The sequence below is a fragment of the Poecilia formosa genome, unplaced genomic scaffold (assembly GCF_000485575.1).
Source record: "Poecilia formosa unplaced genomic scaffold, Poecilia_formosa-5.1.2 Scaffold16, whole genome shotgun sequence".
NCBI classification, from domain to species: Eukaryota; Metazoa; Chordata; class Actinopteri; order Cyprinodontiformes; family Poeciliidae; genus Poecilia; species Poecilia formosa.
Window position 1 is genome coordinate 941,977 of NW_006799955.1, and position 26,461 is coordinate 968,437.

Here is a 26,461-nt window from a genome sequence, read left to right on the forward strand (position 1 = left end):
ACACATCAAACGTCTGCAAGAAGGTAATCTGGTCTGATAAGAATAATATTGTGCTTTTTTGGGACTACATTGTCAAACATTGTATGTGTCAGAAAAAATAAAGCCATAAATACGACATCCCAATCGAGAAACAAGACATCTAGGTCATGTTGTGCCAGCACAACATGAAGACATGCACACAGGAAGACAAGCTGTCTTCCAGTGTGCATTTTATTTAACTAACATGAAATACATAGATGAAATATAGTTCTTCATGATTGAATAGAAAAAAAAATATTAAAAGTATAATCTTTCCCACTATTAGAAAAAAAAACATGTTTATTGTAACCATACACCATATTTTCAATACAAATGTCGCAGCATATACGAACTGACACCTTTTATCGTTTCAACAAAAAAGCCTTCAAAAACTTACGTCATCTACAATTTCATTCACATTACATCTTGCATCTTATGTAGTTTACTTCACTAATGTACTGTCACATACACAACGCAAGTTAAGCACAATACTGTTTGAACAAACTGACAAAGTTAGCTCTACCATCTGTTCCTGAGATATGAGTCATATGTGTTTTATTTAGACTAGCTATTAACTTAAAATAAAGAACGTTGCAGATCAATGTACCAGAATGGAGTGAAAGCAAACTTGCATGCACTTGTTGTACATAATCTGACTGTGCAGGTTATTGAAGCACAATAATCCTTGATGTTTTCGTTTTTTTCCTAAAAGACTGGACCTGCATCCTCTTGACAGGGCCCTGAGGTCAGCACAACGTTATCCAACCCTATTTCGCCTCCAATGCCTTTCCCGCGTTGAGCCTCAAAGATAATCTGAAAGACATTTGGTTGAATCTTTGTATTATTAAGTTGCAAAATTCGTTTCAACACACTCCAGTCGAATAAACAGAATTTTAGATCTACATAATTGATAGCGCGCCGAGTATTTGTCGTGACGTCCATGCATAGCTGTTATTAAAGTCAGTTTCTTCGTGATGACAATAAAATCTAAGAAAAATGTTTTTCATAAAACAGTGACTCACAGACTGTGGGGCCTCTTCCTTCCAGGCCACAGTGAGGAATTCTGTTTGCCAGCTCTGGTTTTTGCTTTTTCTCTGCTCCCACACAGGGTAAGCATTGTTGTCCAGCAGCACCCTGAGCGAGCCTACGTCATGACCCGCCACGCGGTAGTCAAAGGTGAGGCAGAAGCTGCCATGTTGGGCTCGGTCACTGAGAAGCAATTTCAGCTTGGCCACGTCTTCTCTGCCGCCGATCAGCCCACTCAAAGCCATGTAGTACTCGCCACCTGAGTGGATTCAACGGTATATTAGTAGCTGCATCTAAACAGTCAATAAGTATTTTGCAACACACTTTCGTCACCCTTATCATGGTATGCCACAGTCCAGTCCATGTCATCGGTTTTATCTTGGACCCATTCACAGGCTCCCTGATCAAAGTTGCAGTCCAGGAAATATTCTAGTTGGAAAAAAAGTCAAACGGTCGTACACTTTTACAATCGGCCACCCACAGACCATTTTTATTGTGTCTAAAACATGTTTTTGATTACCTTCCTGAGGTGGTTCAATGTAGATTTCTTTGACTTCTGTGGGCGGGCCAAACACTGACTCAAAGTCCTCTGATACTGAATTTAGAGAAGAAAAAATAGATAAATAAACAGTTTTTTTTTCAATCCACTGATTTTTCAAGCTATGAAAGTTGGGAGTTTTTGACATGATTTAACTTTTTAAGGAAAAGTGAGTTGTTTTTTCCTCATGAAGTGGGGTTTGGCCAAATTGTCATTAGCTGAACTAAACATCAGTTTGAAATACCACAGTTTGGAAACACAGAAGCAAAGTTAGAAATAATGTTTAAGCTAAAACCTACTCAGAACTTGGCCAGTCTGAAACCACACAAGGTCAACACTACATATTAAATCTTTATATCACCAAAGAAGTCATAAACACAAAAGTCTTCATTTATATGCTGTCAAATCGATTTAAAACAAGGATTTTGTTCAGGTAAAGGTCACGCTTTTTAAATCCAGTGGCTTCATCTATATCCCCTCCTTGGACTTTTCCTCCTCCAGGATCACATGTTTAGGTGTAAAAATAGACCCCAGCCAAAAAATAAAAAAAACTAGCATGTAAAACTGTAAGATTATTTAAAAAAGTAAAATAAAATGCTTGGGCATTGTATGAGTGAATATAATGCTTCACTTATTAAATGATAAAATCATCACTCTCTTTTTGTTTATGATATTTGAACAATGGTCTTTTCAATAAAAAAAAAACAATCATTGAGTGTAGTATAATATATATATATATATAAAGTAGGGTTTTCAGCTACTTTCTTCCTAAGCAAGATTTATCCTTCTAATTTTATGTATTTTGTTTGAATAGCAGCTTATTTACATTGACTGACCTATTGACTCCTCTATCCCTGAAACGGGAACATTTACAATTGTTCAGTAAACCTTCCTGATCTTGATCTATTGCTTTTACACATATCCAGTCAACAGAGAGTTGGCAGCTCTGTGATGAGTAGGCAGCCTCAGCTTCCTGCTGATAATAGGGAGATTAGACTCTGTTTGCTGAGAATCAGACAGAACCTATAGGGGCCAGGCATACGACCTCTTGTTTTAGCTGGAATGTGGGAGAACTATACCTTTAAGTACCAATCGGGACGTTGAATGAAAGTATGTTTTCACAGGCTGCGATGTAGGGAGGCATTGACTCGGCTTAGACACTTTCATGAACAACCCTGAAAAGAGTATTTATAATGGCACAATTGATTTTTTTTTTTTTTTAAATAGCTGTTTCTTCTTTAGCTTTCCAAATAGAGATTCTGATGCTGTCAATGGTCCAGTGGGGCTTTTTAACCAACAGGTGCGGACCTGTTCTCCATTTGCCGTAATGTTTTAAAATGGAGCTTCGACTTTAGGTTTGAACCACCCCACTCCCAAGCATTTTAAAGCTCCTGCAGCAAACCACCGCATGTGAAAAGCAGCCCTTTGAGACTCAGATGAGTGACAGCTGGGGTTACAGAACCTGCTCAGCTCACAGTGGGGCTGGTGTGAGAGAGGCCTAGAGTGGTGATGACAGGCTTTTCCTACTGGGAGGCAAAGTCTTTTAGCACAACAGCTGTTTGGGGGAAAACATAATAAAAGGGTTGTGGGGGCTTCGCAATCTTCCTTCCCTCCTACACCCCATTGTGAGACTAAGAAGCATGCTCAAGATGAGTTTTATCCTAAGGCTTGCACATGCCAGAAGATTTAAAAAAAAAAAAATCCTTCCCAGAGGTGATGGATGTCTTGGGGCTTGTCTCCTCTTGCTATCACAGGTCTAACACAGAGACTTGTATTTTCACGAAGATCAAGCGGGGAGGTGAAAGGCAACCTCAGTTGTCAGGTTTCTAAGAGAAATGAATGCTACAACATGACCTCTGTTCTTCTACGCATTTATATCTGGTAAAGAGAAATATTATATCAGCTCTACATTGCTGGCTTCTCATTCGGTTGGTTCTATCTCTATTTCCTTTAACAAATATAGTGTGAGAGAATCTAAACATTTTACTATCAGGTTAGAGTGGACAGTAAATGGTAAATGGTAACTGGCTTTGTACTTGCATAGTGCTTTTTCAAGTCAAGAGGACCCCAAAGCGCCTCATACTACAGTCGCTCATGCATTCACGCCGCCGTTAGAGCTCTGCATTTAGTCTGGCAGTGTGCTTGAAATCCATCCAGGGACACACTGAAGGAGTGCACCAAGCTTTTCATCCAGTCTGATCTAGTTTGAGTTATGTTGCAGAGGGCAATGGGCAAATATTTTAGTGTATCGATGCAAAAAGCTTAATCCTTGCTATGGTGCTTGAGTCTCCAAGCTGGGCTACACGGAACGGGTAAACTCCATTCAGAAGGGGCCATTTGTGGGATTTGAACCCAGGATCGTTCTGCTGCACAGTAACAGTGACTGACAGCATAAACACTATTTTTGATGCTTTACGTTAATATTTAGGTATATCTCTGTTTCCAGTGCAATGGGAATCCATTCACTGGCCAACCTCAGAGGCTCAGAGTCAAAGGTAATGCAGTCTGAGGCATCAACCCTTCCTTTACTGCTTCTTTGGTCAAGAACTTCATCCTGAGCTGATGTTTATTTCAGCTGCTGGTCAATGCGTTGAACATAGACCAGAATTTCTGACTGCGATTTACAACAGGACAGCTAAAGAGCAGACACTCACTGAAAACATCTCCCCTTGGGTTGAGCTGGTTTTCTTCCTCTTCCTCTTCCTCCTCCTTCTCCTCAGGAAATTCCTCTTTTCGTTCCTCCGTCGGGGTCCCAACGTAGACCTCTCCATCGTAGTCGAAAGGTTGATGGAGGACGTTGGGGGACGGCGTCGGGACTGTTTCAGGGATGGCATTTTTTATCTCCTCGTTGCTTAACTTTCCTCCCAGGATCTCTGGCCTCACCTGGGAGTCTGGGATGACTGCAGACAGGAAAGGGAACCGAAACACACGCACATGGATGTGCAGTTAAAATTAGTATTTTACCAGGACCTGTTTGTTGTTTATATGCATTCTGCTGTTATTGCTCTCGTCTTCCTTGCAGCTTCTTACCAATAAGAGGTCACTTGTTTTTTTTGGGGGGTTTTTACGGAAGCAGAACAAAAAGCAGCCTGTGAAATCTGCATGCAGATTAAGAGTGGCTAGAAAATTAAATTAAATTAAAATGAAATGTTAGTGCTTTAGATGCAAACGTGATCGCTCATATCAGCTCTGTCATGCTGGAAGTTTCAAGCAATGGTTATTGTGGTGGCACATTTCCAGCTGCGAGCAAGACAGACAAAATAAGCCAACGTAAGGAAAAGTGAAGCATCACAAGAAATCATCCTCACATATCATCTCACCATTGAGGGAATCATCTGCACTGCCTTTGTCTCCATCCCATGACCTCTGATAAAATGGCTTGGCTATAAAAAAAAAATAAACGCATCTTCATTTGCGCTGAAACCTCCGACCTCGAGAGTCGGAGGTTTATTGTGATCTCAGTCCTACTTCAAAGAGCACAGCTTTGTCTTTTCTTCTCATTCTCTCCAAAATGAGCCGGTTACAGTGAAGTTTCATATTTACACAGGTGTGTTTTCAATCCGAGACTCTTAAAGCCTTTAACATCGAGTGAACTCCAAAAGCAGGAAACTCGCCTTGGCTATGTTCCCGCTCGCTGATGGTTAAATAATCTAAATGAAATGTGCAGCTGTGAAACTACTTCTGACCAGTCTGACTTGCTGCTTTGATCTGGGGAAGCCCTCTTCCTTTCTGCTTCTTACTTGTTTCTGTACAGTTTGAGAAGCATTCATAAAAGCGGTTGCTTTAAATTATTCCCTTACCAGAGCACTCAAAGCCATTGCCTCTGAAGCCAGGTTTGCACCGACACCTGTAAGACCCGTGAGTGTTCAGACAGACGGCATGTTGGCTGCACTTGTGGGTTTCATCTGCACACTCATCGAGATCTGCAATCAGGAGATCGCCGCTTGTACTTTCAAAAGCATCATTAATAGCAGACGTTTGACCTTAAAGAACACCTCGTAGACCCACCTACACAGTCATATTTGCCGTTGACGTATTTCAGATCGTAGCCATTCTGGCACTTGCAGTAGTAACTGCCAAAGGTGTTCACACACTGTCTGTTGTGTGGGCACAGGTTCTTCCCAGTTGTGCATTCATCGATATCTGAAGAGAAAAAAAAAAAAGATATTCAACAAGGAAACATTTTTGTTGAAGTCAAGCTCCCTATTGAGGGGTCCATAAATTAGATTTTATATTTTATTCTCCTTTTCATTAAGCCACATAGTTATGGCTTTATTGTTACTGTTTGATAATAAATCCGTGGTTAACCGCTAAAAATCTGGGCATGTTTTTTTCATCCAATCTGGTGCAGCCAAAGTTGAAATTTAATGTGGAGTACAGGGTCAGACTGTGTCCCATCAGCACTGTACAGGACATCTGGGCTCGGTTAGTTTTTGGCTCACCTTAAAAGTGAAAGACTAGCTTTTCTTGTCAAATTGCTGCTGAATGTGTTAGATCAGAAGCACTGTGGAAATTAGGTAATCTAAAACTGGAAGAGTTGGACTGCTTAGGATTTTGTGATCTATGTGTAGTCTGGCTCAGTCGTAGCTCAAACAGAGAAGAATAAAACCTTGTTGCATTTATAATCTACCAGCCTGACAGTGCAAAGTTACGACCTTATCCGAGAAAATGAGTATCCCATACGAGACATTGAAAGGCAAAGTCATTCTCTTTATTCCTCCTTTTGAAGTTGAATAGTCCTCCTCGTTAACATGGCAGCTCACCTACACATGTTCTCTCGTCTTGGCCTAGTTGGAGACCTGCAGATGGACAGAGGCAGCGAATCTCCCCCTCTACTTCCTCACATCCGTACTGGCAGTGAGCGATAGAGCACGTCCTGGAATCTGAGCGCATTAAAGTAACGGACATGCTCAGACATTGAGTTTTGAATTTTACTTTACATTTGAAGTAATTGTACGTGGGAGGGAGGAAAAGATCTCACTTGCGCATGATCCATCAGACATTAGCATGTATCCATTTAGACAGTAGCACTTGTAACTACCATGAGTGTTCATGCAGCGATGCTCACAGGGACGAGGTTTTAGGCCACACTCATTCAGATCTAGAAAAAAAAAAAACCCAAAAGGATCACATTTACATCTAAGTTTAAACATCTAAAAATGGTGTGGAAAAGTAACGTACTTTAACAAGTTGAAGCTACATTAATCTGAACCCAGTCAGACCTATGTTACCCATCCCCTTCCTCACTGACCTGGTAATTACCCACCTTGATTGCATGTTTTTCCAGTGTATCCAGGAAAACACTTGCATTTGTTGGGACCAACACACTCGCCATGCTTGCAGCCGTGCTCGCACTGAGCTGGTAAAACATTTAACATGGAGAAAATACCACGATATACCAGACATATTAGTGGTCGAGAGTGGTGGACTGCAGTCAAACCACACATTTCTATTATGCAGGCATGTCCTCCGGATTTTGTGGGTCAAGAAACTTTGATGAAAAGAACAACATTCAAAAGCATGAGAGGCAGTATTCTTCCAGTACCTTGTTAAAAACAACCATATCCCTTGAATCTTTCTGCATTTTGTCTAGTTACAACCACAAATTGCATTGTGTTTCAGAACAGAACGGAATAGAAGTGTTATTCTAGACAAACACAAAGTTGCACAAAATTGTGAAGTGAGAGGAAATTCCTGGATGGTTTTCAAAACAGTTTCTGAGTAAAAAGTGTGTTGTACATTTGTGTTCAGTCCCCTTCAGTCTGACATTATCAACTAAAATCCAGTGCAACTAATTGCCTCAGGAAGTTACCTGGTAAACAGAGTTCACATGTATGCTGTGTAAGCTAGTGTAAAGCCTTGGAGGTTTGTTGAGGGATATTATTGAACAGACGGCATCATGAAGACCCAGGAGTACAGCAGAGAGGTCAGGGAGGAAGATGTGGAAGAACCTAAAGAATCTAACAGATTACTATTCAATCTAGCATTCAAAATACGTTAAGACTATGGCAGAAGCACAAACCTACCAAGGTTTTGTTGCCTGCCAGACACGAAAAAAAACCCATTAATTTAAAATCCTAGAAGGACACAAAGCAAAAGTGGTCAGATGAGAGCAAAATTGAATGTCTTAGCTTACATACCAAATTCTAAGTGTGGCAAGAAACTAACACTGCATCACCCTGAACACACCATCCCTATGATAAAGCATGGTGATGACAACAACATGCTTTTTTAATAGGGTTAAATGTTTTGGTCTGAAGTAGATGGATGGCGCTAAATACCTTTCAAAAAGTGGCTGCATTCAATTATATGACACACTTTTCAGATTTGTATTTGAAAACCATAAATCCTTTTCCTTCCACTTCCAAACTATTTATTATTTTATTTATTGATCTATCACAAATACTCCCATAAAAATACAGTGTGTGATTGCTTATCCTTGTTTTTTTTTCCCCCAGAAAATATCAATAAATTATATTTTCATTTAAATATGTAGAGATCCTACCCTCGCACTGCCCTTTATTGTTTTTCACCCAGCCATAGCAGCACTCCAGCCTCTTTCCATAGCGACACACGCCTGCTTGGCTTCCGGCATGAACTTGTCGATGGTGCCTTTGTGGAAGAAGCAGTGAGGAGATGGGTATTTTATCCGCCACATCATTAATGATACGCTCTGTTTCGAGGATCAAGCATTCAGAAACAAATGAAGTTTCTACACAAGCAAAATTATCTAGAGAGCCACAATGACACAGTGGTGAAAGTTACTTTTCGTTAAAAGCTCTCCCCCTTTTATATCCAAAAGTGTTCACAAAAAATCAGCTCCTTTCTCAAAGAAAGTTTTTTTCAGCATCTGTTTTCGACTAGTACCTTGAAAACAACAACCAATAAAACGCATCTGCTCTTTAGCCTGTTTAAGGATAGAAGTAGGGCTTCCTGTGGAGCGACCTCCAGCAGAAAGGATGGTGAAAAACACAAATTAGACTCTCCACATGATGCATATTGACACCGCATGCACAAGCCAGTTTTCAGCTGTACTTTTATCTTTGTGTGAGTTCTGGAGTCAAATGCATTTCTAGTGCCAAGCTATTCTCAGTTGTGTGGAAGGGCTCAGCATTGCACTTAGAATAACCCACAGTCATCAAATATTACATTGCAGAAATGTATTTTTAGTTTAATTAAACCTTTTTTTTTATGTTCCACTGATTGAATTACAAAAAAAAACAAAAAAAAAGAAAAGCTAAATCTAAAGGCTGCTCCTCTCACCTTTATTGTCTTTATCTTAAAGCTTGAAGGTAAGCTTTGATATCCCAGATGTTTAGATGTTGTGGGATTTGGGATTCTAAAAGCAGCTTGCCCCCGAGGGAGAGGAGGAATCTGAGACTGGACGAGAAATCAACAGGAATAGCTCAGGGAGTAGGAGCTCCTTGGCGCAACAGGTGCCCTTCGGTTACAAACAGTTGCTGCACCACATTTAGAAGACCCACACTCATCATCATCTGTCTGCAGGGACAGCATTTTAAACTTTACCTACAGAATGAGATCTTGAAACAGCCTGTTTATGTGCTATTCTCAGTGTCCTTGGTTATTTTGGAGCTAATTTCTTGCATAACCATATATCAAATTTAGCTGCAGACAGGGTTAAAACACAGAAAGCATCGCTTTCTTTGTTAGTCTGACTTACCTGTAAGCTTCTGTGCTGCCAGAGGAGATGTTGAGCAGGATGAAAAAAGCACCGACCAAAGTAAGCGCCTGCATGTCTGAAAAGTTGAACAGCCCTGCGCTGCTTTGTTTCTCCGAGAGTCTGACTTTCAGTCTGGGGAGTTTTGACCAATTCCTGCCTGAGGTACACTTTCATTAAATTCCTCAGATAAGGAACACGTCTTGGTTGAGCTTTCACTCAAAGCACGCTGGATTTCATGTGTGTTCAGAACCAAGACTTAAAAGTTTCCTTTCTCTGTGCTCCAGCTACTCTTTGTATCCCATAATTTGCTTCCCCTTCATCCCCTCTGAATTTCTGGAGGTGGGTTGACACTCTGCGAAAAGACACTGCTCTGAGACAGACAGGGGGCGACTGTTGGAAGTAGGAGGGGGTTTGTAAGTGGGGGTGGGGATTTTGTTTGGGTTTTCACTCTAATCCTTTACTGGTCTGCCTGAAACCCATGCAGGAAGAGACGGAGTCCAATTTTAAACATGTGTATGCCAGGATGACACCACTGTTTGTGAAAGCCAAGACGAGCATTAAATACATGTACATGCCAACTAGTTTGCCTTCGCTCTGTTTTTAAGAGATATGCATGTAATTAGTTGCATCCTCTAATTGTGGAAGCCAAAGAAGCATGCAGAGGCGTGCTGTTAGCCGCTGCAGCACTCTTTGATGTCTCGCTCAGGGGTAACACATGAAGCTTTGCTGTCTCACACATGTTTATTCTTGGTTCAGCCATAAACTTGTTTAATGGGTTTGCACACTTCTAAACACAGCTCTGACATCTGGTCCTGCTTGTTTGTTCACTCAACAAATGATCAGCCTGTGATTTTGTGAAAACCTGCAGGATTTGCTGTTGGTTTGCTGTTGAAATGTTTCTGTGTTTTATTTCCTGTCTGAAGACGTCAGCTCACAAAATTGATTTTTTTTTTTTGTAGCATCTCTGTGATGTTTTTTGCTGACCTAGATTCACCCATATACACAAAATAAAACATCTATGCCATGACAGAGACCTTAAAGACAGAGGTCCAGACAGTTCTAGACGTGTTTTTTTGCTTCAACACGGCTGATTTGTGGCAAAGTTATGCAGAGGCCTGCTAATGAACCTTTATTTAATTCAGGTTGGTTGAGTGAGGAAAATAAACTAAAGAAACGCAGGATACTGACAGGCGATGCCACTGGATTGACCCCTCAGACTATTTTACTGTTAAAATGAAATGATGTTCTGAGCTGTTAAACACTGGGAATCAGAGACAAAGAGATGAGAAATCACTACTGATCACAATTACAACTTGTTTATGAACAAAAAGACAAAGTCAGCCTATGGGAACAGGACGATGTATGAAGCTCAATACTTTGTCAATCTCCTTGTCTGATCATATTAGTTTCTTTTTCTATCATATGTCCAAATATGTGGTAGTTTTTTAAACCTGTATACTATTGTTTGGGTGTTTTGTTTTTTTTTTACTATTTTTACTGTGAAGTTCTTTGTGACTGATGTCTGAGAAAGGCTATATAAATAAAATGTACTTACTTATTGACTTACTTGCTTATTTATTTACTTAACCCGTTTAATCCCAAAATTTTTTCCTGCAAAATAAGTGCATGTACTTCAATCCTTGGACTTTCCTCAGACATGATATTTATGAATTAATACATTTTATGTTGGTTATGTTAGTGAAAATGTAGGTTTTATACTCAGCAGCAATAGTTGCCAGTGGAAAACTGCACAGTCTAAATTACACAAATCTTTGTTAAATGATTGTGTTTTATGCTCTGAAATATATAGATGTGACAGGAAATGAAAAAAGAAAAAAAATATATAAGGGGGCAGTTATCGAACTGTGTGTAGCAGAAAATGGTGGATGGTCAGAGGGATTAAATAGAGGTCATATTTTCACATCAAAATAGTGGGGTTTTTTTGTTTGTTTGTTTTGTTTTTCTGTACTGTGTGATATTGGCCAACATTGTGTGAAATGATAGTGATAGAATCAGTTATTTATAAATTACAGTTGCCCATAATTTTACAATCCATGTTTTGGTTTTTTTGGTTTTTTTGGTTTTTTTAAGCCTCTTTTATTTCTATTTTGAAATGTCAGTGATATAGAGCGTTCAGTGTTTTATGTATAATGGAGCTACTCAGTTGACTGTAAGCTACATTGAAGTGCAGGAAGATCGTCACAACAACAGCGCCCCCACATGTCCTGGATCAAACTTCAGGTTTTACATAAAAAAAGATGTTTAAAAGACAGGATACAATTTACCTTAAAATTTATGAGCACTCCCTTGCAAGATATCAGTATTAAACCAAAACTGTTTTTACACACATATTTAGGCTGGAGACGGGGAATTGAATGAATAATCAAAGAAAGACTACAAAACTGGCAGCGGCTTTGATGCTTCTGTGTCATATCTCTAACTGAACGGACATCTGTGCAGGGGCTCCACCTGGACCAAGACCGAGTCCGACTGATCTTGTCTTTGTATGGAATGAATATCGACTTAGTTGTCGAAAAAACAAAAAACAAAAAAAACTACAAGACATATTTGGACAAATTTAAATAAAAAGTAAAATAACTTAATTTTCACAGCATGGTCATTGAGAATAGAGATATTTAAGTTTGTGCTTTATTCACATAATTAGAGGGTTATATTTCAATTGTCAGTCACTGTCTTTGTGGAATTTTGTTTTATTCCTCTTCGGTCACAAGAGGTCTCCCTTCGCTGAGTATGCAGCGACATGCATGGGGTGTGTAAACTAAAGAACTGCAGCTAAAAAATAAAGACAAAGTGCTGCACTGTCTCGAACAGGAAGTATGATACCTCGTTAGTCCTCTGTGGAGTTTCGTGTTTATTGCAGTTTCTTGTTGTAATCAAAAGGATAACCGTTTTCCCACCAGAACTTTGCACTGCAACAAAATGAGCACACGCTCTCTTTACTTATCAGGGATATAAGTATCATGACTGAGCAGTGTTCTTTACATTGCCTCTGCAAGGAGTGACAAAGAAAATTAACTTTTGACCGTTTTAAGTATTATAGTTTTATCATGTGCTGCAAGTATTGCAACACTTGCTGTGTGAAAGAGAAACACTCCCCTCCATCATTTCCTAAACCTCAATGATGAAAACCTTTTGAGATAGCAGCAGATACTGAAGACATATTTTCAACAACCTTATTCTGTAGCGTTCCGTTTTATTTTAGAATGGGAAACTGAATTTTCCTTTACTTGGTTTAATCGGCTAGGTCTTTACTATAAAAGGACATACAAAGCAATTTAGAGTTATTTTGAAAGTAGTGAGCATGCACAACCACATCCTGCTTTCACAGGGCATCGACATTGGCAATGAACGCACAGTAGGCAATACCGACAGCTTTGCAAATGGGCCACTGCTCATCAGAGATAAGATGTTTCCATGTTTGAAGTACTGTTTAGTGAGCACTGGCGTCTAGATTTGACCGATGTTGATGTAACAGTCACATTTAAAAGAGGTGTGTTTAGCTCTCACCGCAGCTTCCTGTTAGAGATGCCTGATAGATTGATGCACTGAGCCTGTTGTACAATAAAATGCTTTACTAAACACATTGGGAAGTTCTGCCTCAGTTCAGGGAAGGGAGAACTGACTTCCACTTGCATTAATAGAAGTGGCTAAATATGTGATTTCCTTGCCTGACCGTGTGTTCGCATTCTGAGTATCAACAATAAGCTGCTGACTAAAGTTCTTAGATTAAAAAAAAACAAAAAAGAAACAAGAAGGCCAAATCAGGAACTTGTAAAGACTCTGACTGTAATGAGGTGCTTTACAACATGAAAGTGGAAATGAAACATATCACAAGTTTTACCTAAACTGATCAGTCAAATGTCATACGGGAAACAACACCCAGAAATATTTGTGTTAGGCGGCTTTCCTGTTTTATGTAGCAGCTTTATCAACCTCAGAGTTTTACGGTGCTGGTGATTGTCTCCAAGTTACTGGCAGCAACGTAATAAAAGATGAACAACCAATATGCATTTCTGATGTCCCTCCCATGTAAATTTACTTGCTTATATATAGGCAGTGGGTAGAAACCACAGACTCTCTAAAGACTGCTGGGCTGAAGACATCCCAATTTGATTATTACTATACACAGTTCACTGTTAAATCTGGACTGATCCAACACTGGAATAATTTAACAGGACGGGTTTGAGCTATGGGTTTATCCCAGTACACTAGGTCAACTTTTGCATCAAACAAGAATGCGACTCATAAACAATCAGAAAAAATGTGCTGAAAGCTGTAACTTTGGGCACAAAAAAAGTATTTGCTGAAAATGTTTTTTTTGTTGTTGTTGTTTTTTTTTTTACTTTTAGTCTAATTTTACATCAAAAATTCCCAGCATTGTAAAAACAAATTAAACAACCACATGACTTTTGAGACTATGTTTAACTGAAAAACACTACAGTTTGATAACAAAATTCACATTCCGCATACAACACTGTAAACAGCTGTCACACAGCGTTATTTCACCATATACAGTGTTTTATCTCATCCAAAGACTTCAAATTATTTTACTCTACAATCCTTCATCCACAAATTAACACATTATGCTGATGGCGATAAGCTACATTGTAGATACAACTTTCCTGGGGCAGACTGAAAGAAACGCAGCCTCCATTTGGCACCATCGGGCCCTATGATCAACACCAGCAGGCAAGGAAGGTGAAATGTCTTGCACAAGGACACAACCACAAAGTGACGGAGATAGACAGAAATGCCGGTTTGAAACAACAAGAATGAAATGGTTTAGATCAAAAATACCATTCACGTTTTAGAATGACCAAGTCTAAACCTCACTGAAAACAGCTGCATGATTTGGAGTTAGCTTAAGAACTGGAACATTACAAACTTGTCAGATTTGCTTTGTGTATTTTCTTGACGTCAAACACAAGATGTAATTTCAAGCATCTTTAGTTTCCTCGGAAGGTTTTATTTTGAATCCTCAGTTAAGTGCGAGTGCCTCAGTAATAATAAAGACTTCTGACAGGACTGGATAGGTTTACAGTGATGCTTTAGTTTCCTGTTTGATGTTGAAAGAGGTTCTGTTTTCACTGAGCCTTAAAGGTCAGAGTTTAAAGCTGCTCTTTAATCCCTCCTTATTAAATAAGTTTGCATGGGGTGTAATTACACAGCCATGTCCCCTGAGAAGAGACCCTCCCTCACCTCAGTGCATGCCTAACAGGATAGGACATGCTGCGGAATTGCTTTTACTTTGCACAGGTGTAAATAATGTCTGTGCTGTTATTAGAGAGCTGCGTTGTCGCTTGTAAATGAAAGATTTAATTTCCAGTTACGCTCTACAGCTGGGTAATAAATACCCAGACTTGACATTTTACACCGTAGTTGCAGATCGGAAAGTTGCATAGATACATTTGTTTATGCACATAAACAAACAGATGTTTGTCACGTAATGCTGCATGAAGAAGTCAGTGAGGCTTTTGTGTTATAAGTGAGCAGCATGTGAGAAAAGCTCAGCTGGGCAATAGGGGAACTGTCATAAATAGCAGAAGTCACAGTTCAACAAACTATAACCTTACTTTGTCTTCATGGCATACGCTGACCCACTGTGAGCTGTACACATATTCACACACACAATGCACAGGGCAATGAATTTGACAAATTAGAATGCCCTAACTTCAGTTATTCAGAACAAGCAGACAGACATTTTTGAGACCAGAGAGTTAGTATGCACAGTTTTAAATAGCTGCACTTTGGCAATACTTGCTGTATACCAAGTGGAGACTTGTGCTTATGATCACGACTAAAGAAGCAAAGTTAGCTAATCAAATTCCTGTCTGCTTTAATTGTGCAACCTGAATCAACTAACAGATTTATGTGTTGAAGTCAGATGATTTATCACCCTTCAGTTTTTTTCTAACCCAGTGAAAATTTCCAAGTGGGGGGAATACAGGCATTGTGCCAGCAAACTAAATTAAGACACAATCTCAAATGAATGATATACCTAACATAAGGTTACGGATTTAGAAATGAAGGTTTTATAATATAATACCCAGACTTGACATTTTACACCGTAGTTCCAGATCGTAGTTACAGATATGTCACAACATTGTTTCAAATGACAAACACCTTTCGAATAAAAAATAGTATAGCTAGCTTAGGATGTGATACTTTTCATCTTTTGACCTCTTTAAAAACTCAGAAGTAGAATTTAAATAAGGAAGATTCTAAAACTGACCTTTAGTCTAGAACGTTTGTCTTTTTCTGTGTGCTTAATTAAACTGAAGAGTTTTGCACGAACAGTGTGACTCTGCAGCTCTTTAACCACATCCTGTTTCATACCTATGAAACTTCTGAGCTCCCACAAATTCACAATCAAGCTGTTTTAACAATCAGTGGCACTAGTTCCTCAATGTAAAAAGTTAGGGTAAGAAAAATCTTTATTGTCTGCAATGGTGGCATACTTTGTCAATATAGATGTTAGTGAATTCTCTGCCACTCTGCAGCTTCCTTCAGAAAAACAGACGTTTGACTGCAAGCAGTCAAAACGTTAGTGTTATCTAACGTATAGACAGATACAAATGATTTTCATTAAAAAAATAAAAAAAAAATCAAACACATTTTAATCTGTTTCTTGGCAGAACTTCTCACAAACTAAGCTGCTGTCAAAGTCTCCTTTTCTCTCATGCATGCTTGCTCTATAAGTACACCCCACCTTTAAACCACACAAAGATGCAAACCAATAACATCTCACTTCCCACTCCCTCCTCTCACTTCCTGGCCAAACTTAATGGAGGAAAACTCAACGCATTTGATCCAAGTCATACAGTTAATGGAACAAAATATCAGTGAAATGGATGTGAAATTCCAACTTTATTTAGCAAAGGGTTCTGCGTCACAACTGTGGCTAGATTCTGTTAGTGTCTATATTTTGATTCACGTGTATTATAAATTGTGAGCCTTGTTACCTTGTCCGAAAGTTCGGAGTCAGAGAGTTAGATAAGTTGATTTAGTTACTTATTGCTTTGACATAATGGAGAAAGAAACAGGCCAAGTTGTTCTGCCTTGTTTCTTATTTAAAATCAATTTGAAGACTTCTTTTTTTCCATAGGCATCAAAGCATATCTGATTTTTACTATACTCAAAAAAAGTGCCTTAAAGAAGTTTTTTTGACGCAATTGTCCTAGTATTTCAAGAACTAATGTGATCTGTGGGGGGTTTTATAAAACAAAATCAATCCGAAGATCAGAAATCAGCACAGACTCAAAGACGAGTTCTGTCAGTTGTGCAGTTCTGCTGTAACATCACTTCCTCCCACAAAATAGTCAACTGTAGCCTGTTTAGCACTGGCAGGATGGCCTTTGAAAAAAAGCACAGATATGTTCACAAAGCCTGCAAGCCACAGAATACATAAGCAGGTACTTCTTAAAGCACATTAACATGTAACTTGAACCATCACTTTTATTTCAAAATGCCACCTTTTAAGTTTAAGATTGTCTTAGCACATAATTTTTTGAATGTTTCGAAGTTGAAAAACTGCCTATAAAACACTGCTTGTGTTTAACCTCTTAGCTCTTTTAGATTATTCTAGCCACTCAGTTATTTACATTATAAGGGCCATTTGAGTGGTACCACTGGGATCCTTCTCTCGAAGCACATTATGTACTGTAAGCTCCCATATGCAGCCACAGAAGCATCAGTGTTCTTTGTGTTGAGGTTCATTCTGTTACAGAAGCTGCACAGTGTGCTTGTTAGAATGACAGCAGCTGGGATCTTGGCGCACACTGCCAATTTCATCTCAATCAATGCATCGTGTTGTTTCAGAGTCATTTGCATTTCTTTGCATTGGTGTTAGCAGGTTCACACAGGATCGTTGGATGCAGCGTCACACATGCAACATTGGCATAAACAGGATGTCTGACTTGTGTACAAATGCTGAAGTTATTAAATCGACAAATGGATAGAGGTACCATCGTCTGACCAAACTACTTAAACAGCCCCTCATGTGTTAACTATACATTTTCAGACTGACCTTTTCCTGTGGGGAAAGAAGCATGTTCCATTTTCTTAGAGCCCATTCTTTCACAGCCGTTAGTGACTACACAAAGAGCATGATGTAATCTCCCCATGTATCGATTCTTCAGTATGCAAAATCAGGCCAAGTAGCATTTTCACAGCCTTCAGTGATAGATCTGGTGAATGCCAGTTAAAGACCCAAGAGCAACTTTAGTCACATGCCTACAGTTTAATTTAACCCTGGTGCAATTTTCACTTAAATGCACAGAAAAATTCATAGTAAATTTTAGGTTTCCAGAGAGACAAGCCAATTGGTTTGAATTTGAGAAGGTCACTGGGCTTGTTAAGGAACCTCACCATAGAAATTAAGTTCAGAGTTCTCGCTGCTGCAGTTGGTCAACTTTACCTTTCCATACAGCATTGCAGACCATTTTCAACTGAGCAGTCAGGTTTGGCTTTTGGAAAAGCCAAAATGTTTAATGTGACTTTTAGTAGCAGCAGATTCCCCAGTCTTGAAGTTGAACACATCAGTAAATGTTGCCAATATTTCAGTCTGTAGAAAGTTTACACATCAGGATTTTCATTGAAATCCAGTTTGGGACATTGCCATGCAAACAAGCCTGTACACCACATTTATTCAAGTTTGTTTTATTTTAAATATTGAAACATGTGCATGCCAAAGTTTACAAGATATGCCTTGCTTAGTGAGCATTCAGAATTGGCCAAAAAAAAAAGAAAATGATAAGGACAAGTCCATCATGCAATCATTCCACAGCAGGGATTCAAGGGACTGATCCCTGTGCTAAAGGGAAGCCACTTGCTTTACATCTGGTAGAATTTGTAGACATTGCTATGGATTAGCAAGTACAGACAAAAATGCATCTGTGAAGTGGTTCAAGTCAGCAGCGCTTGTGGAATGTGCAACACATGGGAGACTGGTCTTCATGATTCTTTCGTCTTCTCCTGTTCAATGGCTGGAACAGAGTAAAGACTTTGAGTTAACCTCAGAACCAAAACACATGCATTAAAGTTACTTAGAGTAGAACTTACTCTCTTTAGTTGGCAGCGTGTTCTTCTCTTGCGTTTCAGTCTTCTTCAGCTTGGTTTTGTCAAAGGTTGTAACCTCAGTGATGTCGGGTTTGTCAGACATGATTGCAAAAGCACTAAACAGAACACAGTAACCATTTTAGTAATTAAATCAGAAACCTCCGAGCACAGCTACACCCTGGTTAGCAACCAAAGTTTGACAATTTTACAGTTCAACACACCTGACTTAAGCAGCTACTCATTTGACATGGCTTCAGTCACAATACCAGACAGAAGCAATCGTTTTAAAATATATACATATATGATTTTAAAAAGAAAATTTTACACACAATACCACAAACAAAAAAAACAAAAAAAAAGGAGGTTACTTACCAAGCGTGTAGGCGCAGTAGATACACCGAACAAAAGCCTCAAAGTCACAGGAGCAGAGTAAGAATGAGCGGCTCATTCATTCAATAAATACTGCCCAGTATGTTAATAACCTCTGACGTCACGCCTACCCTGCGTTTGTCAACCAACCATATTTTTTGGTTTTAAATATATTATTTAGGATGATTTGAAACAAATGACTAACATATCCATATCGTAACATAAGCTCAGATAAGTAAGCAGTGCCTTTTTTGACGAAAAAAAAAAAAAAGAGTATTAATTTAGCACCACAAGCTGCGTCCCATTACGTGATTAAAAGTCCGGTGAGTTGAGCTTCTCTAGACGTCACGAAGTTGTGCAAATTGTAGTCGTAGTTCTAGATGTTTCTTCACGCAGAAGACAAAAGACACCATGAAGAAGTCTAATGAAAGAATTTAAGGCCAGGATGGCAGGTTTTTATAATTTTACCACTTGTGACCCCATGTGGACTAATGCGATAATGCAGCTACGACAAGCTGTGCAAAAATGCGAAGCACGTAGTTAATAAACCTAAATATTTTAAGATCAGCTTGTGAATAAATATTTTAAACGGACACTGATGATGAAATTTTATTTATTATTTATTTAAGACATTTGTAATCAAAGATTCTGAAATCTTCTGGCAACATTTAAATCAACACAAACTTATGTCTCCCATCGTTTCATGTTTTTTTTTTGTTTACTCATAAGATTTAAACGCTGCTTACAATTTAGAGATTATTATCAACCTACTGTAGACCCACAGTTTCATAGTCCCAAAAATATAAAAGCAATTAAATAAACATTTGTATTTTTATGTGTCAAACATAACTTGAAATAGACATGTTCAATAGACAAAGATCAGTTTTTTTAGCATATTGATTAGATATCAGAAAAACATAAAATTAAGTTCAGATTTATTCTTTCAGCTTTTTTATATTGCAGACCAAAGACCATGAGCAAAACTTATACAATGCAGACCTAAAGTACAACTCAACCCTGACAAACCTATTAACCCCAGTCTGATATTTCACATGTCAATGACTTAATACAATTCTTGCTTTCCTAGAACAGAAAACATCCAATTTCAAAAATGAAAAGAATTTGACTGCGTGGTTTGATAACTCGGATTATTAGTATTTCTAAAGTGTCTAACAATAATAGGTGTTGTGAATTGGTCCTATACAAATGAAAAATAGTTAACTTACATTGAAATATGTGGGTCTGTTTGATGAGCCAAAGTATAACATCTTAAATTGTTTTCATGTCATGACAGCCTGCAGAACATGAACAATGGAAAAACAAAATATACAGAAACAATTTTAGGTCACTTTTAATGTGAAGTAAACTAAGTCAGTGGTTACGTGTTTGTTTATTTCTTGATATGAAATACTTATTGCCTTTGACAGCCACCCTCTTTAACTTACATGTGAAAACATGGTCATGTACAGTACTATCTCCACTTTATTACTTCAAAAGGGCAGGATCAAAGTTGCTAAGTATCACAGTCGCAAGGACATATATACATACCAAATAATGACATGTTTAAATGCTTAAACAATTACTAGGTTATTCTCAAGAATTATTATCTTTATCCCTACTTGCTGCTGAAAAACTTTTTATAAGTTTTGCTGTACATAATTTGATTATCCACTTTTACAACACTTCTCAAGTTCTGCCAGAACCAGGGCTCAGCAGCTGCAGTTCTGGGCCACTCCACAACACTTTTCTCACAAAGCCTCCTCCTGAGGCGTAGGAAGTGAGAATGTTGCAGGACAGGTTCGAGCATCAGCAGAACAATCACATCCACATTTTCATCCAGCAGTCTTTGGTGGGCCAGATACATTGCCAGTCTGAACACCCCAGTCTTAACGTAGCCCTCTGTCAAGACAAACAGGGTTTTGCGGCTGTTTTGGATGCTCTGTGTAAGGTTATCCACTAGAGGGACTCCTAGAGGCCAGTCTCTCTCCTCCAAGCACAAAGGAAGAAGCTTATCGCCCTCCTCTTCCAATTTCACCCGCAGATTCATCATTACCCACTCAGTGACACGTGGATCCTTGGTGTCATAAGTCACAAAGATGTCGTAAATATTTTCCTGTGAGGACAAGGCTCTGTATCCCTTCAGTCTAGCCTTGACGTAGTGCAAGACATAAGAAGCATCCCAGTAAAATAAGTGAGCAACTGTTGCCACAAACATAAAGGAAATAAGGAAGAATGTTGTGAGAACGTACATCTTGAACGCCATATCGTCATTTACACATTGATCAATGTCAAAGTATATAAGTGGCTTGTTCCTGTCCTTTAATGGCATTTCACATCTCACCTCAGTTGTCAATCTAGGAATCCTTATTTCTCGTTTTCCAATCCATACAAGGAAATCCAAAGAATCACATGTACATTGAAATGGATTTTTCTGTAAAAATAAAGTCTTAAGATTCTCCGGTCTGGGCTCGAAGGTGGTTTGATTGATGATAGCCAGCTTGTTGGAGCCGAGGCTGAGAGTCTCAAGGCTTTTCATGCCTTTGAAATAGAAACTTTCCAGGTGACATATCTGATTGTGAGTCAGATAAAGAAAAGTCAAAGAGAAACTAGTAACTGTTTCAATACCTGCTATGTTGGACAACGAATTGTAACTTAAGTCTAAAATTTTAAGCCGGTGGAAATAAGACAGACTGTCCCATGAAAAATCTGTCATTTTGTTATTATTTATTCGTAGTTCAGTTAGGTTGCGAGGGAGCTTTTCATAAACATCATCAGGAATTTTTTCAATGTCGTTCCACGAAATATCCAAAACTGTCAAATTAGTCAGGTTGGTAAAAAGAGTCTTATATGAGTCATCACCTACTTTCCAAAGAGTTCCAAGCTTGTTATGTGTAAATTGTAGTTCTGCTAAAGATCTGCTGTGCATCTGCTTTGTTGTTAAAGTGGAAATTGAGTTATGACTCATATTCAGCACTCTCAGGATAGGCAAATTTTTTAGGAAGTTTAAATTATGTGTTACTCCAAAAGATTTAAAGTAGTGGGCATTCCAACTGAGATCTAGCACTTCGAGTTTCTTCAGTTCCTGGAAGGCATTGTCATAAGCCAGATCAATCTTATTGAAGGACAGGTCCAAGTAGGTCAAATTAGGCAGTAATGAGAACTCTGTGCCATTTGGTGCAGCAGAGAATCCATTGCTGGATAGATTCAGACACGCAATATCTCCATAACCTTCAAATTGCTTTTGTGAGATGAAGAACAAGTTATTTGAACTGAGGACAAGAACCCGTCCAGAGTTAAAGCACTGTTGCTTTATAAGGCCATGGGATAATTCAAAGGTGAAGTCTTTTGGAGGAAGTTTAAAATATGAAGAAACAGTGATGTCTGACCTTTGAACATATCTCCCTACTGAATTTGAAAGCTGTCTCTGTGGAGTGGGATACAGCCTGTTTTCTGCCAAATAAATCATTTTCAATGGATGAAATTTGTTGAAAACGGTGGAATCAGCCTGAATAATAAAGTTAGTCCCCAAATTCAAAGCAGATAGATTTCGAATTTCATAGAGAGGCTTGAGCGTATCTGGTTGAATATTCTGGAAGACCAAACCCTCCATATGCAAAGTCCTTAATGACTTAAGATTTGAAAACTCAGTTGAAAGATTAATTGTGTTAGGATAACTTTTTAAAGCATAGTTGAAAGAAAATTCAAGCACTTCAAGCCTTGGGAGGTATCGCAGAAATTCAGCCCTTCCAGTAACTTCTCTGAGCAAAAAGTTAAATGAAAGGAGAAGATGTTTAAGCTTCCTCAGGTTCTTAAACCACGATGGATTCAGATACTCTAAGGAGTTTCCCCCCATATTGATTTCCTCAAGTTCAGACAGATTTTCAAATGCATCAGGGTCAATTCCAAGGGAACCATTAGGGCAAGGCACACAGGGAAATGGTGCATTTTCACATCTGGGGCAGTTCCCTTGTATCTTAAGAAGTTTTAAATTATTCAAGCCAGATAAATCCTCCCTAAATATGTACTGTATTTTGTTGCAACTCACATTAAGCACTTCTAAAGACTGGGGTAGTCCTTTGGGAACATTACTTAAGTTGTTGTAAGACAAATCCAGATTTTTCAATTTGGTCATGTGGGTAAAACTGTTATTTTGGATTTTCACAGGTTTGCCACACGGATTCCAGTAGTAACAGTTCTTGGATAACCACAGTTGTGTCAGGTTTCGTAAGTTGGCAAAGCTCGTTTGATTCACATTTGTAATGTTGTTGCTGCTCAGCTCAAGGATTTCCACACTGGCAGGTAGGTAGCTTGGAATTTCTTCGAGGCCATTGGCACTCATTTTCAAATCCTGCAGTTTTGTTAGGTTTCTAAGGCTTGCCTTGAAGACCACTTTCTTGTACATGTTTGCCAAGTTGAGATTGAGAGAAGTCAGATTCAGCAGTTTGGAAAATGCATCAGCCTTAATGGTCTTCAGGTAATTTTTTGATAAATCAAGAGCAGTAACATTAGTGGTTATCCCACTAGGTACCCATTCTAGGGCGCGGCCACTGCAGTCAAATTGGACCTCAGAGGAATTGGAGGTTGTCACATCACAGAGAAACTGCGCTGTCCAATGAAGTTTACAGGCAGCAGGCTGGATCTCCAGATGGCAGCACAGTCCAAGGAGAAGCAGATAAATCCAACACTTTGCAGTCTGAAATGAATAACAAAGTCAATCAGATGGTGGAATTAAAGCAGGTTATGAGACCTTTATGCAATATGTTAAACTGAAGAGATAGATTCCTGTTGTGATGAACTTCCCAGTTTTTATTTATTTCCACCCTTTTTAGTAGTAGTGAGAAATAAACTACACAGGTACATGTCAATAAATTAGGACACAATTAAGAAATTGATAAATTTCAGCAATTAATAAAAATTTCAAACATAAGTAGATTCGTGGGAAGAATGTCTGCAATTAAAATGATGATCCACCCTAAACTAAATTAGACATTAACATTTAAAGACGATTTGTCTTTAAATGTTATTTTTTTAGAAGATTCATATGGATCTAATGAAAACAAATAATTTGAATGTAACTAAGAAAAGTCTATTATCCTGTCCAAAAGTAGTTGCAGCTATTAAATCTGTTGTTAACATGGTGTAACGTGTTTTTCCGAGCCGTCCATAAACATATCATGAACGTCAACATAACGTCAGTTTGAACCTGTGTCCGTTAGGCGCGCGAGTTTTGCTGCTGAGAAGAGGAGGAAGCCGTGGTTTGTTTATCATTGCAGCAAACCAGCCAGAACTAGCAAAAGGCAAACAACTTTTCACATTTCTTTCCAAACAAACCGAGTAAGTTGAGTAATGCTGTTGGATGCACATTATGATAGCTAAATGATTCCTATATCCATAGACTATATCCGTATATGCATGGCTATATGTCATGTTAAGAATGTTAAAGGTGCAAAATGTCATGTTTTTTTTGACTATACACTATATATATGGTGTATAGTGTATACACTATATATAGATAGCCTGTTTCCTGGGCCTCCCAAAATAGGCTAGACAGCCTTCAGCACTGTGGATCTATGATCAAATAAAACCATAAAATCCTTATCCTTTCAGAAAACCTGAAAGAGTTATCTTTTCTCTCTGACTAAATAGGAACATGGGATTTAAATTATTGTGCAAAATCTTTGTTGCCACATTGTTCATGAACCAAGACTTGAACATGATAAGTAGATTAATTTTAGGGTCAGAATGGAATCAGCAGGTGAAAGAGTTTGATTTCTATAAATCAGCTTAAATTAAAGCTGAGGAAATTACTGACGTTTTCATATGTAAAATATGTATACTCTCTTGATATACATCTATAAACAGTTTGGTTTCTGTCAAGATGCAAGAGAGTACTAAGCAAATTGCTCTTTTATATTGGTCAATATTTAATATTACATAATTCCCGCCTTTAAAATTAGTTTGTCAAAATGTAACAAACCATGACTCATATATTTGTATATATATGAGACATATGAAATATGCAATCCTATTTGATGATATATATTTAACAAAAGAGGTAATTAGCATAGTTTTTGTCATTTATTAAAGGTTTAAAAATTACATCAGTGTGCCACAGCAAATAAATAATAAGCTGATAAACAGGTGTAAAACAACTTTAAACCGTTTATATTCTGCTTTTCCTCGCTCTCTGTGATAGCACGCAGACCTGTTGCCATGGCAACCGACACAACATCTCCGTTAACCTGCAGAGCAGAGAGTAACGTATTGACCAGAACGCCTTGCACTGCAGTTAGCTTCCTGCTTTTGGAGCGATCTCCGATCAGGTTGCATTCACACTGTCTTTCAACCGCATCAGAGTTCACTTCAGCCGGACTGTGACCTTGGTTCAGAATTCGCCTTTTTAAACCGTTTTGAAATTCAAATTTGCATTCACACTCCCCAAACAAATTGGACTATTTGAACAAACAAATTAGAGTCTGATTAGAGCGGACTAAATGGGGCTAGTGTGAATACACCATGTGGGTTTTTAGTCATTACTTATTGTTTAAATGACCTCAGGTGAGATGAGAAGAATCACTGTAAAAACTGTAAGCATCCTTGGATGCTAAAACACGAGCACTGTGAACTAACTCATTTAAGTCAAATAAAATCAAATATTTACAAAAACTAAACTCGACTACAGTTCATAAATTGTGGTTCATTTCTCTGACTTGCCAAACATGTTTTGAACCAAGAACGTTTACGACTTGCATGATAAGACCCAGCTGCTGAGTGTTGCTCCCCAAAAGCCCTAAGATTTCAACTGTGAAAAATTCTTTATGTCTCAGTTTATACGTGCTACATTTGTTCTAGAACAAACACTCTAAAAGGTAAAAATACTTAGCAATAAAACATAAGAGCAGGTTCATGTCTTACTCTTGTAATCAATTAAGAATGAACACAAAAACAGTGTCATTAATAACATGTTTGACACATTTTTCTGTCACAAAAATAAGTGTTGTAGAAGGTTGTGTTAGTAAAACTCACCATTTTGCATGATCCTTTAAGACCTCTAAACTGCTTCCTGCATTTGTCCAAGAAAAAGTTTAAATGGGATATAAAATATGCGAATAAGACATATTTTCATACTCCATGGTTTTTTAAATCCGCATGTTATGAAAAAAATAATCCTGACTACTGAAGTCAGATATAAAAGCGGCAAACTGTTTCACAGGATGTAGGAGAAGAGTAGCCTGTCAATTGCAGAAGTAACTGTAAAACAGTTTCATTTCCTTGTTTGCAGTTCTACAGATACGCCAGCCAAAATCAACATCAGAAATATTTTGCAAAAAATATGAATCAGTTTTGTAGCACTGCAGACAATTAGACAACCGTAGCTATTCAGGGAAGTGCATTCAGAGCTATTAATATGATAGAACGATTAATGTGTATGTATTGTGGTTTCTTTTTACAGAACTAACCCAGCTATTGGACCGTTGGACTCAAAAGGCCAATTACAACCTGTAAGAGTCCTTAGGTGAGTCTCATCTGATAAATTGTTTCACTCACTAAAGTTCATGTTAAGCTAAAGATTATTCAGTTAAAATGAGTATGTGCTTAGAGAAGCTTTGAATGGATCAAAGCTTCTTTGTTTTCTATAAGAAGTTTGTTTTTTAGAAAACAAGGAACATTATTCCCTTAGAGGAAACAGCACCGCTCCATGCTGGACCAAAACATGTCGCATCCTACGACATGGTGTTGAAGTAACGAGC

At 38.4% G+C, this 26,461-nt stretch overlaps 4 protein-coding genes across 5 annotated transcripts in view; all 4 read right to left on the minus strand.

Annotated features, from left to right (window-relative positions):
* Window positions 1–298: 298 nt before the first annotated feature.
* On the minus strand, window positions 299–9,630 carry egfl6 (EGF-like-domain, multiple 6). Of its 2 annotated transcripts, XM_007546398.2 has the most exons (13): window positions 9,264–9,630; window positions 8,088–8,194; window positions 6,849–6,941; window positions 6,564–6,683; window positions 6,346–6,465; window positions 5,591–5,725; window positions 5,383–5,505; window positions 4,903–4,965; window positions 4,237–4,482; window positions 1,565–1,639; window positions 1,378–1,473; window positions 1,041–1,303; window positions 299–831 (listed from the first exon to the last, which is right to left on the minus strand). In XM_007546398.2, exons 1-13 carry the CDS (start codon window positions 9,335–9,337, stop codon window positions 724–726), a joined length of 1,623 nt encoding a protein of 540 aa, XP_007546460.1. In that variant the 5' UTR covers window positions 9,338–9,630; the 3' UTR covers window positions 299–723. The 2 variants fall into 2 exon arrangements, with proteins under 2 accessions (XP_007546460.1, XP_016524146.1); XM_016668660.1 differs by lacking the exon at window positions 4,903–4,965.
* An 8,296-nt stretch (window positions 9,631–17,926) lies between these two features.
* Window positions 17,927–18,824, minus strand: tmsb4x (thymosin beta 4 X-linked). The gene is made up of 3 exons (XM_016668727.1): window positions 18,714–18,824; window positions 18,345–18,457; window positions 17,927–18,268 (listed from the first exon to the last, which is right to left on the minus strand). The coding sequence occupies exons 2-3, from the start codon at window positions 18,442–18,444 to the stop codon at window positions 18,237–18,239; spliced, it is 132 nt and encodes a 43-aa protein (XP_016524213.1). The 5' UTR covers window positions 18,445–18,457; window positions 18,714–18,824; the 3' UTR covers window positions 17,927–18,236.
* Window positions 18,825–19,360: 536 nt separating this feature from the next.
* tlr8a (toll-like receptor 8a) lies at window positions 19,361–26,015 on the minus strand. Its single transcript, XM_007546400.2, has 2 exons — window positions 25,737–26,015; window positions 19,361–23,403 (listed from the first exon to the last, which is right to left on the minus strand). Exons 1-2 carry the CDS (start codon window positions 25,737–25,739, stop codon window positions 20,326–20,328), a joined length of 3,081 nt encoding a protein of 1,026 aa, XP_007546462.1. The 5' UTR covers window positions 25,740–26,015; the 3' UTR covers window positions 19,361–20,325.
* LOC103134385 (toll-like receptor 8) overlaps window positions 25,918–26,461 on the minus strand; it is a 16,827-nt gene continuing 16,283 nt past the window's right edge. Inside the window, exon 3 of the mRNA XM_007546615.2 lies at window positions 25,918–25,942. Coding sequence (XP_007546677.1) covers window positions 25,918–25,942 — 25 coding nt within the window. The remainder of the gene's footprint in view (window positions 25,943–26,461) is intronic.

Bases quoted from the DNA above. Each gene is read 5' to 3' on its own strand.
- tmsb4x (XM_016668727.1), bottom strand. From the start codon at position 18,444: ATGTCTGACAAACCCGACATCACTGAGGTTACAACCTTTGACAAAACC. The intron at 18,269-18,344 runs GTAAGTTCTACT...ACTCTGTTCCAG, and splicing joins CACGCTGCCAACTAAAGAGA to CCATTGAACAGGAGAAGACG.
- egfl6 (XM_007546398.2), bottom strand. From the start codon at position 9,337: ATGCAGGCGCTTACTTTGGTCGGTGCTTTTTTCATCCTGCTCAACATC. The intron at 6,466-6,563 runs GTGAGATCTTTT...TAATGCGCTCAG, and splicing joins GTCTGATGGATCATGCGCAA to ATTCCAGGACGTGCTCTATC. The intron at 1,474-1,564 runs GTAATCAAAAAC...TTTTCCAACTAG, and splicing joins CATTGAACCACCTCAGGAAG to AATATTTCCTGGACTGCAAC.